The sequence below is a fragment of the Pleurodeles waltl genome, chromosome 12, assembly GCF_031143425.1.
Source record: "Pleurodeles waltl isolate 20211129_DDA chromosome 12, aPleWal1.hap1.20221129, whole genome shotgun sequence".
Lineage (NCBI taxonomy): Eukaryota > Metazoa > Chordata > Amphibia > Caudata > Salamandridae > Pleurodeles > Pleurodeles waltl.
This window is the reverse complement of record NC_090451.1, coordinates 22,423,081-22,439,408: the sequence shown is the minus strand read 5'-3', so window position 1 is coordinate 22,439,408 and position 16,328 is coordinate 22,423,081. Positions and strand designations below refer to the sequence as shown.

At 57.2% G+C, this 16,328-nt stretch overlaps 2 protein-coding genes across 2 annotated transcripts in view; one reads left to right on the top strand and one right to left on the bottom strand.

The window, feature by feature from the left end:
• The window catches only part of LOC138267021 (uncharacterized), a 32,331-nt gene extending 17,193 nt beyond the window's left edge, over positions 1-15,138 (bottom strand). Inside the window, exons 1-9 of the mRNA XM_069215868.1 lie at positions 15,024-15,138; positions 13,756-14,067; positions 13,144-13,475; positions 12,490-12,904; positions 12,029-12,379; positions 11,138-11,469; positions 10,403-10,859; positions 9,409-9,701; positions 8,578-9,052 (exon numbers count right to left, since the gene is read on the bottom strand). Of these exons, the coding sequence (XP_069071969.1) occupies positions 8,578-9,052; positions 9,409-9,701; positions 10,403-10,859; positions 11,138-11,469; positions 12,029-12,379; positions 12,490-12,904; positions 13,144-13,475; positions 13,756-14,067; positions 15,024-15,138 (3,082 nt within the window). The remainder of the gene's footprint in view (positions 1-8,577; positions 9,053-9,408; positions 9,702-10,402; positions 10,860-11,137; positions 11,470-12,028; positions 12,380-12,489; positions 12,905-13,143; positions 13,476-13,755; positions 14,068-15,023) is intronic.
• ARID3A (AT-rich interaction domain 3A) overlaps positions 1-16,328 on the top strand; it is a 161,111-nt gene that overhangs the window by 5,621 nt on the left and 139,162 nt on the right. The gene's annotated exons all lie outside the window — the stretch shown is intronic.

The window sequence follows — 16,328 nt, the reverse complement described above, 5'->3', positions numbered from 1 at the left end:
CCCTTAAGGCGAGTTATATGGGACCCAGGGTGGGTGTAGGCCTGATGACAAGGTTGCTAGGTGCCAGGGTGGGTGTAGGTCCTAGGGTGAGCTCTTTGGCCCTCAGGGTGGGTATAGGTCCTAGGGTGAAGCCTTTGGCCTCCAGGGTGGATGTAGGTCCTAGGGTGAGGCCTTTGGCCCCCAGGGTGGGTGTGGGTCATAGGGTGAGGCCTTTGGCCCTCAGGGTGGGTGTAGGTCCTAGGGTGAGGCCTTTGGCCCCCAGGGTGGGTGTGGGTCCTAGGGTGAGGCCTTTGGCCCCCAGGGTGGGTGTGGGTCCTAGGGTGAGGCCTTTGGCCCTCAGAGTGGGTGTGGGTCCTAGGGTGAGGCATTTGGCCCTCAGGGTGGGTGTAGGTCCAAGGGTGAGGCCTTTGGCCCACAGAGTGGGTGTAGGTCCTAGGGTGAAGCCTTTGGCCCTCAGGGTGGGTGTGGGTCCAAGGGTGAGGCCTTTGGCCCTCAGGGTGAGTGTAGGTCCTAGGGTGAGGCCTTTGGCCCACAGAGTGGGTGTGGGTCCTAGGGTGAAGCCTTTGGCCCTCAGAGTGGGTGTAGGTCCTAGGGTGAAGCCTTTGGCCCTCAGGGTGGGTGTGGGTCCAAGGGTGAGGCCTTTGGCCCTCAGGGTGGGTGTAGGTCCTAGGGTGAGGCCTTTGGCCCACAGAGTGGGTGTGGGTCCTAGGGTGAAGCCTTTGGCCCTCAGAGTGGGTGTAGGTCCAAGGGTGAGGCCTTTGGCCCTCAGAGTGGGTGTGGGTCCTAGGGTGAGGCCTTTGGCCCTCAGAGTGGGTGTGGGTCCTAGGGTGAGGCCTTTGGCCCTCAGGGTGGGTGTGGGTCCTAGGGTGAAGCCTTTGGCCCTCAGAGTGGGTGTAGGTCCATGGGTGAGGCCTTTGGCCCTCAGGGTGGGTGTGGGTCCTAGGGTGAGGCCTTTGGCCCTCAGGGTGGGTGTGGGTCCTAGGGTGAGGCCTTTGGCCCTCAGGGTGGGTGTAGGTCCTAGGGTGAGGCCTTTGGCCCACAGAGTGGGTGTGGGTCCTAGGGTGAGGCCTTTGGCCGTGGGTGTGGGTCCTAGGGTGAGGCCTTTGGCCCTCAGAGTGGGTGTGGGTCCTAGGGTGAGGCCTTTGGCCCTCAGAGTGGGTGTGGGTCCTAGGGTGAGGCCTTTGGCCCTCAGGGTGGGTGTGGGTCCTAGGGTGAGGCCTTTGGCCCACAGAGTGGGTGTAGGTCCTAGGGTGAAGCCTTTGGCCCTCAGAGTGGGTGTAGGCCTGATGGCGATGTTCCTAGGTGCCCAGGGTGACTCTAGGTCCCTGCCCCTCCCTCATTGCTTCAGACTCCAGTCCCCCCCCCCCCCCCCCCCCCCTTGCCCCTTACACTCCTGGGGGGTGCGGATCGGGGTGTCAAGTGTGCCCCAGTGTCACTGCCACCACCCACACGCCTTGTTTCTGTCACGATGCTGGGTGCCATCTGAAGGGTGGCAGGTGCTCCGGCCCCCTCCCCCCACACCTCTTGCTTCTCCTGGTTGTGGGGGTGATTTGCGGGTCCGGGGTGCCCTGGTATGACTGTGGGGTGCCCCAGTGTCTCTGCCACCACCCACACCCCCTGCTTCTCCCCGGTGCCATCTGAAGGGTGGCACGTGCCCCTGTGAGACCAGCCCCCTCCCCCAGGCTCCGCTGACAGAAGGGAAGTGATACCCGGCGGGGGCGGGGGTGAGCTGGCAGATGTGCTGTGCTGGCAGGGGGGGGGGGGGGGGCGCAGAGGCTGCAGATGACTGCTTATTCAAATTGGCACTGTTGGTTTTCAGAGAAAAAAAAAAACTTCCTTTTTCCTGTTGAGCTGTGCATGCAAAGGCCCCATGCAGGTGCCCCCTCCCCCGCCCCCCCGGGGCAGGTGCCTGGGGCGGGGAGGGGCGGTGAGCAATCTGCCCCAGATGATGGGCGCGGATCTGCTTGTGTTACTGCTGTCTGCGCCTTTGTTTCTTCGCATTCAGAACCCCCCCCCCTTATTTAGGGCCCTCCTGGAGTGGACCCACCGCCACACCCAACCCCTTCCTGAAGCACTGGGCGGGGGCAGCTCCACCTGCTGCACCGGGGGTCTCATCTCACTGCACCCCACCTTCTTTGGGGTTCTGTGCCCAGGTGAGCCCCCTCCGCTGGGTGGGGGCAGGGCTGCCTGGCCCAGGGGCAAACGGTGAAGTATCACAGACAAGCTGCTCCCTGGAAGCCTTTCTGTAGATGCACCCGCATGCCCCGCTGTGGAGGCCGCTAGGGCTGGGGCGGAGTCACACTCCTTCCTAACTCCTGTAAAGGTCTGCTAGGGCTGGGGCGGAGTCACTCCCCTTCCTAACTCTCCTGTAAAGGCCTGCCAGGGAGGAGTCACTCTCCCTAACTCTCCTGTAAAGGCCTACTAGGGCTGGGGCGGGGCCACTCTCCTTCCTAACTCGCCTTTAAAGGCCTACTAGGGCTGGGGCGGGGCCACTCTCCTTCCTAACTCCCGTAAAGGCCTGCTAGGGCTGGGGCGCAGTCACTCCCCTTCCTAACTCCTGTAAAGGCCTACGAGGGCTGGGGCGGAGTCACTCTCCTTCCTAACTCCTGTAAAGGCCTGCTAGGGCTGGGGCGGAGTCACACTCCTTCCTAACTCCTGCAAAGGCCTACTAGGGCTGGGGCGCAGTCACTCCCCTTCCTAACTCCTGTAAAGGCCTACTAGGGCTGGGGCGGAGTCACTCTCCTTCCTAACTCCTGTAAAGACCTACTAGGGCTGGGGCGGGGCACTCTCCTTCCTAACTCCTGTAAAGGCCTGCTAGGGCTGGGGCGCAGTCACTCCCCTTCCTAACTCCTGTAAAGGCCTACTAGGGCTGGGGCGGAGTCACTCTCCTTCCTAACTCCTGTAAAGGCCTACTAGGGCTGGGGCGGAGTCACTCTCCTTCCTAATTCTCCTGTAAAGGCCTGCTAGGGCCAGGGAGGAGTCACTCTCCTTCCTAACTCCTGTAAAGGCCTACTAGGGCTGGGGCGGAGTCACTCCCCTTCCTAACTCCTGTAAAGGCCTACTAGGGCTGGGGCGGGGCCACTCTCCTTCCTAACTCCTGTAAAGGCCGCTAGGGCTGGGGCGGAGTCACTCCCCTTCCTAACTCCTGTAAAGGCCGCTAGGGCTGGGGCGGAGTCACTCCCCTTCCTAACTCCTGTAAAGGCCTACTAGGGCTGGGGCGGAGGCACTCTCCTTCCTAACTCCTGTAAAGACCTACTAGGGCTGGGGCGGAGTCACTCTCCTTCCTAACTCCTGTAAAGGCCTGCTAGGGCTGGGGCGGAGTCACTCCCCTTCCTAACTCTCCTGTAAAGGCCTGCTAGGGCCGGGGATGAGTCACTCTCCCTAACTCGCCTGTAAAGGCCTACTAGGGCTGGGGCGGAGTCACTCCCCTTCCTAACTCCTGTAAAGGCCTACTAGGGCTGGGGCGGAGGCACTCTCCTTCCTAACTCCTGTAAAGACCTACTAGGGCTGGGGCGGAGTCACTCTCCCTCCTAACTCCTGTAAAGGCCTGCTAGGGCTGGGGCGGAGTCACTCTCCTTCCTAACTTCTGTAAAGGCCTACTGGGGCTGGGGTGGGGTCACTCACTATAACTCTCCCGGGCGGAGTCACTCCCCTTCCTAACTCCTGTAAAGGCCGGCTGGGGCGGAGTCACTCTCCTTCCTAACTCGCCTGTAAAGGCCTACTAGGGCTGGGGCAGAGTCACTCTCCTTCCTAACTCCTGTAAAGACCTACTAGGGCTGGGGCGGAGTCACTCTCCCTCCTAACTCCTGTAAAGGCCTGCTAGGGCTGGGGCGGAGTCACTCTCCTTCCTAACTTCTGTAAAGGCCTACTGGGGCTGGGGTGGGGTCACTCACTATAACTCTCCCGGGTGGGGTCACTCACCTTCTTGGATCGTCTATGAGTGACTGCAGAGTGAAGGGAGTTCTGTAATAATAAAAGACTTGTCTTGGAGTAGTCGTGGGAAAGAGCATGCAGGCCCTGTGACTTCTGCTTTTTTGGGTCCAGCACTTCAGCGCCGTGTGATCTTGGGTTTAGCAGGAGGATATCGGGGCGCCCCTGCAGCGATGCATCAGAGAGACCCGGGGGTGTGAACCCCAGACCCGAAGCCGTGTCCAAGGCCAGTTCCTACATCAGGAAGGAGTGAGTGCCAGTGTCGGGGTGTCGGAGGGTGGGCGCTGCCTCCAAGTGGGAGGCACCGAGCGTGGCCAGGGGTACACGTGGGCCACGGAGGAGAGGCCACGTTGTGCATGGCTCCCCAGCCTCTGCGCTGCACTGACAGGCAGGCGGGTGACTGGGGTGCTCATTCGTAACATACGGTTTCGATGGTCAAGGAGTGAATATGTAGGCGCCGTTGTTGTCCTCTGGGCGCTGAGTGACATTAAGGACAACTGGAACCGTCTGTTCGATGACCCTGGAAGGAGTGGGTGAAACGCGCCTGCGACCCCCGGTACCCAGTTATCCCTCCCTCTGCAGCCCCCTCGCTCCCGCAGGTTAACCGTGGTCTCCTGGCTTCACTAGTGGGCTGAGTACCGTGTCCCGCCCTCGTGGCCTGCGCTCGGTCTCCCCCATTCCCTCAGTGGTCTTCCCCGCCTGCTCTATTGCAAGAGCCCGGGTCCTGTGCGCAGAGCATCTCACAGCCTCGGGGGCTTCCAGTCTGCAGCTCGCTGCTTCTTTTCAAAAAGTGGTTAGTAGCGCAGCCGTGGACTCTCCGTGGGCTCCAAAACTACCCTGCACAACTCTTACTCCTTCAGCAATCTACCGGAGCGTCGGGTCTGCCTATCGTGGCCTCCTGGTGGCCCTACCCTTGGGCCACGAGGTACAGTGGTGGCTGTATCCACGACACCTCCCTGTGGTCTATCAGTGACCCTATGGCCTAGTGATGGCCCTACCCTTGAGGCCACGAGGTACAGTGGTGGCTGTATCCACGACACCTCCCTGTGGTCTATCAGTGACCCTATGGCCTAGTGATGACCCTACCCTTGAGGCCACGAGGTACAGTGGTGGCTGTATCCACGACACCTCCCTGTGGTCTATCAGTGTCGGGTCTGACACCCGTGGCCTAGCGATGACCGTACTCTTCAGGTGCACGTGGTACAGTGGTCCTGTATCCACGACACCTCCCTGTGGTCTATCAGTGTCTGGTCTGACGTCCGTGGCCTAGTGATTACCCTACCCTTGAGGTGCACGCGGTACAGTGGCCTCTGTATCCACGACACCTCCCTATGGTTTGTCAGTGCTCTTATGGCCTTGTAAATAACCCTACTCTTCAGGTGCACGCTGTACACTGGTCGCTGTATCTACCACACCTCCCTGTGGTCTATCAGTGTCGGGTCTGACACCCGTGGCCTATTGATGACCCTACCCTTCAGGTGCAAGCGGTATAGTGGCCCCCTCTACCCACAGTTATAACCACGGATTTTGGAGCATTCTCGCTGTGCAGTGTCGGTTCACCTGGCTTCTAGGTGCTTTTCTCCTGCATGACCTGCCCCTCGTCAGGTCTACAATCATGCCCCGTGGATGACTACCGTTCAGGTGCAAGAGACCTGGGGTTGCGCTATCCATGGAAGTTCCATCCACTACAGCCTCCGCTATGGAAGGTCCTCCAGGACACCGCTCCACCTGGGTTTTGGATAATCTTGTCTTCTGCGTGGCCGCCCTCTCCTCTTGGGACCCACGTCCTGTGGGATCGCACGCCCACGCTTCACCTTCCTGCTCTTTCATCTCACTTTTCGTTGAGGCTTCATGTTGAAGACATGTTTGTGGTTCTCGTGTTCTCCTGTCACCGTTCATCCCTGGCAGACTCTCTCAAAACCTGGCCCTTGCAACATCTATTGCCTCTCTCCGCTGTTGTGTTCAGTAGAGCGCTTGGAGCCCGCCTCTTGCTCACCATTTGATGGTTTGCTTGGCACTCTTCTTTACAGCCTCGTAGTTCGTCAAGGCATGCTCGGCATCATTTCCGTTCCTCTGTGTGGAGCAGGGACCAAGCACTGATTGATTTTAACTTTATTTGCGCCCGTCTGCTACTACCGAAGTGGTCGCGGTACTATTTTGTTCTAACTTCCAGTGCCCGCAAACTGAAGGCTTGTGACTGGTAAAAACGTGCCTAGCAGGAGAAACAAAACTGCTAAGTTGTCTTTTTTAAAGCTAACTTTATTTTGTCAAGTCGTCTTTTCTCAGTTTCCACTCATGATTTTTTTTTTTTTTTTTTTGTGTTTGCTCGTGGGCGGTGTTGTCAAAACATGACAATTAACTTGTTCTAAATGTGCGGGAGGTATTGCATTGCATATGCTTGGTTTTTTTTGTGGCCAAGGAAACTGGAACCAGTTGGTTGAGTTGGAGGGCCCACCAGCTGTACAAATCCCCACCTCCATGAATCGGAGCCGGGGACCACCATTGCCAAGGTCTTGTGCGTGGTGTCTAGGCGGGCGGGCGTCTAGGCGGGCGGGTTGGCGGCGTGCCACGCCTGCTGCGTGGGGTGTCTGGGCGCTCTGTGGGTTTGGAAGGCTTTCTCTTTCTCATGCAGGGCGCCCTCCATGGGAGTCTGTAATTTTGTCAGTAGGCCCCAGGTTAAGGTATTGTCTTGAGTTGCCGCCACAGGGCCGGGCTTCGGCGCACACCCCCCGCAGCACCTGGTAGATTACATCCTGTAATTCGGGTCCGGACTGCATTCCGCCGGAGTTTTGCTCAAACTGCTGCAGATCAGGTTCTCCCCCCTGCGGGTGGTGTAAACTGGGCCGGTGCAGACGAGGATCCTGGTAAGATGTGTTCGGGGATTGCGTTAAGAGATGCAAGTTAAATAGGACCATGTTGAATTCTCCAATGATGAGTGGCCTCAGCGTTTATTTTGTGTTAAATGTGCTGGTGGGATGTTTTATCCGCACATCTAGCGCCTCGGTGTCGGCACAGCCCTCGTGTGGGTGAGACTTGTTGACGGGTGTCCAGGGTTCTGCTCCATTTTGTACTCAGCAGAGAGGAGGTTGGGTAAATTGTCTTTAGATCCATGATGCATCTGTTCCTTCAAGGTACACCTAGCGCCTCGCAGCGCTGTGAGCCATCCCTTGGCCAGCTTCCTCCGGACACCTGTTCCTTCAGCTGCGCCTCCTGGGAGTCGGCCACATAATTCCCCATCAGATGAGCATAGGGACCCTGGTTCTTGGCCGTGGATGGCCCGTCCACCCCGGGCAGACATCAGGTGTGTTTCTAGGAGGGTTTTGCAGCTGGGCTGATGGTGGACGGGTTGATCTCTTCTAGGGAGGCTGGACACATCCACGTCCCGGCTCCTTGTCCTCCGAGAGCTGTGGGCAGATGAATCATCATGTGACTGCGCCGGGAGGAGGCCCAGACATCTAGATTAAAGAAATCCTGCGAAAGAAAGCAGTTGTGCCCAAGAACAAGTCTGGGCGCTGGAGGTGCGGATCTGAAGCAACCACTGCGCACCTGCGCGTCCGAGAGCTCCTTCCTGGTGGCCTCCTGGATTCCTGCCGCACTTTCAGGCCTGGCCCGGGAGAGGAGGGTGGGACCAGTGCATGATGTTTCTACTCACGCTCTGTCCTCCAGGGAGTCTCTGCTGGCGATCAGCGCAAGGCTTGTAGTGGCCCCGGGGCAAGGCCTGGGCACGTTCCTGGGCCAGACGGTGCACTTCCTGGTCAGTGTCCCATGGCTGACCCTCGGCTAGGGAACCCTTCTTCCGGCTCCTCTAGTCTGGCCCGGAATGGGCCGCGGCCGGTGCGTGGCTCAACTTGGACCAGGATTGGACCACGGTCTCCAGTCGCAGGATCCGTACTCCAAGCTGTGTGTCTTTCAGGCCTGGAGTGGATCCCAGGACATTGGGGGTGCTGGGACCCCCTTCCAAGGGCAGTCTAGATACAGCCCACGTTGCATCATAGGGTGCACTAGACGAGACTCCTTCGGGTGAGCTGTCTGCACCAAACAAGTCCCCCCCCCCCCCCCTGCCCTCGCACCCCCTCGCTGGGGCTGCGGAACACAACAGCCCCTCACCATCGGATTGGTTTGGAGTGTGGACAGGACGGGGGGTTGGGGGGCTGGATGTCTATTCTTGCTGAGCGCACGGTGGGATCACGCAACTTCCAAATGTCACCAAGTCATGAGTGACACCTCCAGTCAGTCCTGGCTTTCAGTCCGCACCACCTGGCCTGGGATGGAGGTGACCGGTTTGGTGCAAAGAATGAGGCTTTCGATAAACTATGCTTCGGGGGCCACCTCTCCGTCCCTCTGTTTGCACCTTCCCTGAACCCCACAAAACGACACTGTAATCCCTTAGAGATGGCTGATTTTTAACCCAGGTTCGCACTGCATGTGTATTATCTGAACGCCCTCATCGCCCTGCCTCGCCCACCCCTGACAGAAGCAGAGCGCACCCAATAACTGGACTAGCCGGTTTGTGGCTGAGCGGGTTTCTGTGCTAGATCTGCACGTCTGGTTTTACAGTGCACCCCACTCCTAACCCTAAGGATGTCCTGGGCTCTCATAACCGTTTTTATATCTCGGGGTCTCCTCCTCCTGGCCTTAGGAGCTTACCTGCTACGCGGGCTCTTATCACCTGGCTTCTGGGTGTCCACATGCTGGTCTCACCTGGTGTCTGGGTGTTCTTCACCTGTGTTCTGCTGGTCTCACCTGGTGTCTGGGTGTTCTTCACCTGTGTTCTGCTGGTCTCACCTGGTGTCTGGGTGTTCTTCACCTGTGTTCTGCTGGTCTCACCTGGTGTCTGGGTGTTCTTCACCTGTGTACTGCTGGTCCCACCTGGTGTCTTGGTGTTCACCTGTGTACTGCTGGTCTCACCTGGTGTCTGGGTGTTCTTCACCTGTGTTCTGCTGGTCCCACCTGGTGTCTTGGTGTTCACCTGTGTTCTGCTGGTCTCACCTGGTGTCTGGGTGTTCTTCACCTGTGTTCTGCTGGTCTCACCTGGTGTCTGGGTGTTCTTCACCTGTGTTCTGCTGGTCTCACCTGGTGTCTGGGTGTTCTTCACCTGTGTTCTGCTGGTCTCACCCGGTGTCTGGGTGTTTACCCGTGTTCTGCTGTCCTCACCTGGCTTCTGGGAGTCCACCTGCTGGTCTCACCTGGTTTCTGGGTGTTCGCCTGTGTTCTGCTGGTCTCACCTGGTTTCTGAGTGTTCGCCTGTGTTCTGCTGGTCTCACCTGGTTTCTGAGTGTTCACCTGTGTTCTGCTGGTCTCACCTGGTTTCTGAGTGTTCACCTGTGTTCTGCTGGTCTCACCTGGTTTCTGAGTGTTCACCTGTGTTCTGCTGGTCTCACCTGGTTTCTGAGTGTTCACCTGTGTTCTGCTGGTCTCACCTGGTTTCTGAGTGTTCACCTGTGTTCTGCTGGTCTCACCTGGTTTCTGAGTGTTCACCTGTGTTCTGCTGGTCTCACCTGGTTTCTGAGTGTTCACCTGTGTTCTGCTGGTCTCGCCTGTCGTCTGGGTGTTCACCTGTGTTCTGCTGGTCTCACCTGTCGTCTGGGTGTTCACCTGTGTTCTGCTGTTCTCACCGGTCGTCTGGGTGTTCACCTGTGTTCTGCTGGTCTCACCTGGTGTCTGGGTGTTCACCTGTGTTCTGCTGGTCTCACCTGGCGTCTGGGTGTTCACCTGTGTTCTGCTGGTCTCAACTGGCGTCCGAGTGTTCACCTGTGTTCTGCTGGTCTCACCTGGTTTCCGAGTGTTCACCTGTGTTCTGCTGGAGCTCACCTGGTGTCTGGGTGTTCACCTGTGTTCTGCTGGAGCTCACCTGGTTTCCGAGTGTTCACCTGTGTTCTGCTGGAGCTCACCTGGCGTCCGAGTGTTCACCTGTGTTCTGCTGGAGCTCACCTGGTGTCCGGGTGTTCACCTGTGTTCTGCTGGAGCTCACCTGGTGTCTGGGTGTTCACCTGTGTTCTGCTGGAGCTCACCTGGTGTCTGGGTGTTCACCTGTGTTCTGCTGGTCTCACCTGGTGTCTGGGTGTTCACCTGTGTTCTGCTGGTCTCACCTGGCGTCTGGGTGTTCACCTGTGTTCTGCTGGTCTCACCTGGCGTCTGGGTGTTCACCTGTGTTCTGCTGGTCTCACCTGGCGTCTGGGTGTTCACCTGTGTTCTGCTGGTCTCACCTGGCGTCTGGGTGTTCACCTGTGTTCTGCTGGTCTCACCTGGCGTCTGGGTGTTCACCTGTGTTCTGCTGGTCTCACCTGGCGTCTGGGTGTTCACCTGTGTTCTGCTGGTCTCACCTGGCGTCTGGGTGTTCACCTGTGTTCTGCTGGTCTCACCTGGCGTCTGGGTGTTCACCTGTGTTCTGCTGGTCTCACCCGGTGTCTGGGTGTTTACCCGTGTTCTGCTGTCCTCACCTGGCTTCTGGGAGTCCACCTGCTGGTCTCACCTGGTTTCTGGGTGTTCGCCTGTGTTCTGCTGGTCTCACCTGGTTTCTGAGTGTTCACCTGTGTTCTGCTGGTCTCACCTGGTGTCTGGGTGTTCTTCACCTGTGTACTGCTGGTCCCACCTGGTGTCTTGGTGTTCACCTGTGTACTGCTGGTCTCACCTGGTGTCTGTGTGTTCTTCACCTGTGTTCTGCTGGTCCCACCTGGTGTCTTGGTGTTCACCTGTGTTCTGCTGGTCTCACCTGGTGTCTGGGTGTTCTTCACCTGTGTTCTGCTGGTCTCACCTGGTGTCTGGGTGTTCTTCACCTGTGTTCTGCTGGTCTCACCTGGTGTCTGGGTGTTCTTCACCTGTGTTCTGCTGGTCTCACCTGGTGTCTGGGTGTTCTTCACCTGTGTTCTGCTGGTCTCACCCGGTGTCTGGGTGTTCTTCACCTGTGTTCTGCTGGTCTCACCCGGTGTCTGGGTGTTTACCCGTGTTCTGCTGTCCTCACCTGGCTTCTGGGAGTCCACCTGCTGGTCTCACCTGGTTTCTGGGTGTTCGCCTGTGTTCTGCTGGTCTCACCTGGTTTCTGGGTGTTCGCCTGTGTTCTGCTGGTCTCACCTGGTTTCTGAGTGTTCACCTGTGTTCTGCTGGTCTCACCTGGTTTCTGAGTGTTCACCTGTGTTCTGCTGGTCTCACCTGGTTTCTGAGTGTTCACCTGTGTTCTGCTGGTCTCACCTGGTTTCTGAGTGTTCACCTGTGTTCTGCTGGTCTCACCTGGTTTCTGAGTGTTCACCTGTGTTCTGCTGGTCTCGCCTGTCGTCTGGGTGTTCACCTGTGTTCTGCTGGTCTCACCTGTCGTCTGGGTGTTCACCTGTGTTCTGCTGTTCTCACCGGTCGTCTGGGTGTTCACCTGTGTTCTGCTGGTCTCACCTGGTGTCTGGGTGTTCACCTGTGTTCTGCTGGTCTCACCTGGTGTCTGGGTGTTCACCTGTGTTCTGCTGGTCTCACCTGGCGTCCGGGTGTTCACCTGTGTTCTGCTGGTCTCACCTGGCGTCCGAGTGTTCACCTGTGTTCTGCTGGTCTCACCTGGTTTCCGAGTGTTCACCTGTGTTCTGCTGGAGCTCACCTGGTGTCTGGGTGTTCACCTGTGTTCTGCTGGAGCTCACCTGGTTTCCGAGTGTTCACCTGTGTTCTGCTGGAGCTCACCTGGTGTCCGAGTGTTCACCTGTGTTCTGCTGGAGCTCACCTGGTGTCTGGGTGTTCACCTGTGTTCTGCTGGAGCTCACCTGGTGTCTGGGTGTTCACCTGTGTTCTGCTGGAGCTCACCTGGCGTCCGAGTGTTCACCTGTGTTCTGCTGGTCTCACCTGGTTTCCGAGTGTTCACCTGTGTTCTGCTGGAGCTCACCTGGTGTCTGGGTGTTCACCTGTGTTCTGCTGGAGCTCACCTGGTTTCCGAGTGTTCACCTGTGTTCTGCTGGAGCTCACCTGGCGTCCGAGTGTTCACCTGTGTTCTGCTGGAGCTCACCTGGTGTCCGGGTGTTCACCTGTGTTCTGCTGGAGCTCACCTGGTGTCTGGGTGTTCACCTGTGTTCTGCTGGAGCTCACCTGGTGTCTGGGTGTTCACCTGTGTTCTGCTGGAGCTCACCTGGTTTCTGAGTGTTCACCTGTGTTCTGCTGGTCTCACCTGGTGTCTGGGTGTTCACCTGTGTTCTGCTGGTCTCACCTGGCGTCTGGGTGTTCACCTGTGTTCTGCTGGTCTCACCTGGCGTCTGGGTGTTCACCTGTGTTCTGCTGGTCTCACCTGGCGTCTGGGTGTTCACCTGTGTTCTGCTGGTCTCACCTGGCGTCTGGGTGTTCACCTGTGTTCTGCTGGTCTCACCTGGCGTCTGGGTGTTCACCTGTGTTCTGCTGGTCTCACCTGGCGTCTGGGTGTTCACCTGTGTTCTGCTGGTCTCACCTGGCGTCTGGGTGTTCACCTGTGTTCTGCTGGTCTCACCTGGCGTCTGGGTGTTCACCTGTGTTCTGCTGGTCTCACCCGGTGTCTGGGTGTTTACCCGTGTTCTGCTGTCCTCACCTGGCTTCTGGGAGTCCACCTGCTCGTCTCACCTGGTTTCTGGGTGTTCGCCTGTGTTCTGCTGGTCTCACCTGGTTTCTGAGTGTTCACCTGTGTTCTGCTGGTCTCACCTGGTGTCTGGGTGTTCTTCACCTGTGTACTGCTGGTCCCACCTGGTGTCTTGGTGTTCACCTGTGTACTGCTGGTCTCACCTGGTGTCTGGGTGTTCTTCACCTGTGTTCTGCTGGTCCCACCTGGTGTCTTGGTGTTCACCTGTGTTCTGCTGGTCTCACCTGGTGTCTGGGTGTTCTTCACCTGTGTTCTGCTGGTCTCACCTGGTGTCTGGGTGTTCTTCACCTGTGTTCTGCTGGTCTCACCTGGTGTCTGGGTGTTCTTCACCTGTGTTCTGCTGGTCTCACCCGGTGTCTGGGTGTTCTTCACCTGTGTTCTGCTGGTCTCACCCGGTGTCTGGGTGTTTACCCGTGTTCTGCTGTCCTCACCTGGCTTCTGGGAGTCCACCTGCTGGTCTCACCTGGTTTCTGGGTGTTCGCCTGTGTTCTGCTGGTCTCACCTGGTTTCTGAGTGTTCACCTGTGTTCTGCTGGTCTCACCTGGTTTCTGAGTGTTCACCTGTGTTCTGCTGGTCTCACCTGGTTTCTGAGTGTTCACCTGTGTTCTGCTGGTCTCACCTGGTTTCTGAGTGTTCACCTGTGTTCTGCTGGTCTCACCTGGTTTCTGAGTGTTCACCTGTGTTCTGCTGGTCTCGCCTGTCGTCTGGGTGTTCACCTGTGTTCTGCTGGTCTCACCTGTCGTCTGGGTGTTCACCTGTGTTCTGCTGTTCTCACCGGTCGTCTGGGTGTTCACCTGTGTTCTGCTGTTCTCACCTGGTGTCTGGGTGTTCACCTGTGTTCTGCTGGTCTCACCTGGTGTCTGGGTGTTCACCTGTGTTCTGCTGGTCTCACCTGGCGTCCGGGTGTTCACCTGTGTTCTGCTGGTCTCACCTGGCGTCCGAGTGTTCACCTGTGTTCTGCTGGTCTCACCTGGCGTCCGAGTGTTCACCTGTGTTCTGCTGGAGCTCACCTGGTGTCTGGGTGTTCACCTGTGTTCTGCTGGAGCTCACCTGGTTTCCGAGTGTTCACCTGTGTTCTGCTGGAGCTCACCTGGTGTCCGAGTGTTCACCTGTGTTCTGCTGGAGCTCACCTGGTGTCTGGGTGTTCACCTGTGTTCTGCTGGAGCTCACCTCGTGTCTGGGTGTTCACCTGTGTTCTGCTGGAGCTCACCTGGTGTCTGGGTGTTCACCTGTGTTCTGCTGGAGCTCACCTGGTTTCTGAGTGTTCACCTGTGTTCTGCTGGTCTCACCTGGCGTCTGGGTGTTCACCTGTGTTCTGCTGGTCTCACCTGGCGTCTGGGTGTTCACCTGTGTTCTGCTGGTCTCACCTGGCGTCTGGGTGTTCACCTGTGTTCTGCTGGTCTCACCTGGCGTCTGGGTGTTCACCTGTGTTCTGCTGGTCTCACCTGGCGTCTGGGTGTTCACCTGTGTTCTGCTGGTCTCACCTGGCGTCTGGGTGTTCACCTGTGTTCTGCTGGTCTCACCTGGCGTCTGGGTGTTCACCTGTGTTCTGCTGGTCTCACCTGGTTTCCGAGTGTTCACCTGTGTTCTGCTGGAGCTCACCTGGTGTCCGAGTGTTCACCTGTGTTCTGCTGGAGCTCACCTGGTGTCTGGGTGTTCACCTGTGTTCTGCTGGTCTCACCTGGTGTCTGAGTGTTCACCTGTGTTCTGCTGGTCTCACCTGGCGTCTGGGTGTTCACCTGTGTTCTGCTGGTCTCACCTGGCGTCTGGGTGTTCACCTGTGTTCTGCTGGTCTCACCTGGCGTCTGGGTGTTCACCTGTGTTCTGCTGGTCTCACCTGGCGTCTGGGTGTTCACCTGTGTTCTGCTGGTCTCACCTGGCGTCTGGGTGTTCACCTCTGTTCAGCTGGTCTCACATGGCGTCTGGGTGTTCACCTGTGTTCAGCTGGTCTCACCTGGCGTCTGGGTGTTCACCTGTGTTCAGCTGGTCTCACCTGGCGTCTGGGTGTTCACCTGTGTTCTGCTGGAGCTCACCTGGCGTCCGGGTGTTCACCTGTGTTCTGCTGGAGCTCACCTGGCGTCCGGGTGTTCACCTGTGTTCTGCTGGAGCTCACCTGGCGTCCGGGTGTTCACCTGTGTTCTGCTGGAGCTCACCTGGCGTCCGGGTGTTCACCTGTGTTCTGCTGGAGCTCACCTGGCGTCCGGGTGTTCACCTGTGTTCTGCTGGAGCTCACCTGGTGTCTGGGTGTTCACCTGTGTTCTGCTGGTCTCACCTGGCGTATGGGTGTTCACATGTGTTCTGCTGGTGTCTGGGTGTTCACATGTGTTCTGCTGTTCTCACCTGGTGTCTGGTTGTTCACCTGTGTTCTGCTGTTCTCACCTGGCGTCTGGCTGTTCACCTGTGTTCTGCTGTTCTCACCTGGTTTCTGGGTGTTCACCCGTGTTCTGCTAGTCTCACTTGGTTTCTTGGTGTTCACCTGTGTTCTACTGTTCTCACCTGATTTCTGGGTCTTTCTCACCTGTGTTCTGCTGTTCACACCTGTCGTCTAGGTGTTCACCTGTGTTCTGCTGTTCACACCTGTCGTCTGGGTGTTCACCTGTGTTCTGCTGTTCACAGCTGGCTTCTAGAAGCATCGCTCCTATGATTTATCTTTCTCACTGAGCTTTTTATTTTTAAAGGGTGAGCACAAAGCGCTCCGACCCCTGTTGGAATCTCTCTTCGGGCTTCAAACCACGCCCATGTCACGTCAGTTTCTTTCATTGGTTCGTGGGCTTGCCTATTAAACTCCACTTGCTTTCATTAGTGTAAGGCATGCATACATCATGCCTTTTCCGGTGTTTGGCCCACCTCGAGTGCACCGACCAGCTACTAGAAACATGCGAGGCTCCATGTTTTCTGTGTGATTAATGCACTAGTTTTTCTCTTTATTTCGCAGCGCGATCGCGCACTTTTTTATTTGTCATTTATTGTGGCACAAACGTCCGGTAGGAGTTCACAACGCTAATAGTCTCACTTCTTGTGGATATTTTCATTCCCTTGGCTTTTTCCCCCTCTTTCCCAATCTCCACAGCTTTCATGTGATGATCTGCTGCATCAGTGCCAAAACATTTTTAAAAGCGAGCGCTGGATGGTGGGTGAGTGGCGATAACATCCGACTTTAGCTGGCCCTTAGGACAGAAGGAGAATAACCTCTCCGCCCCCGTTCTGTATTCTGCTTTCGTTCTGACAAGTGCGTGTTATGTGTCTCCGAGTGCCGTTTGCAGCTTTGCTGTTGAGGCTCTCTGAGGACTTACAAAGTCTGGGTCCAATGTGCTGTTCATAACCTCTAACCCAGGGTGCCGCAGTCACCCCCACACTTGAGGTGCATGTACCATGTGGGGAAGTGAGGTAGGTTCCTGCAGTCCCAGTGGTGATCATCCGGTAATGGGCTCTGATCTGTGGCATGAAAAGTCCAGTTAGGAGTTTACAAGGCTAATAGCTCTAACTCGACGAAATGCGAGACCCGTTGCATTGCAAATGCTTGTTTTCGTTTGGTAGTCTTAATATAGCGCTTCAACCCCCTGTTGAAGACCCGAGCCACTATGAGTGGTGAAGTCGGGGCTCTCCAGCTGTTATGGATGGCTGGTAGGTGCATCTGTAGACCGGCCTGAATGGGAACAGTGATTTGAAATTGGGACTTGAGGTCTCGAGCAACGCTTGAACCTTTCACCTTATAGCGGATCTGAAGCTTGGCGGGAAGATAAGATGTTAGGTGGAGTGTAGTGCATACCTCCTCACCCTACTCTACATGGGCTTGGTCTCTGCAGTTCTCCAGAACTCAGGC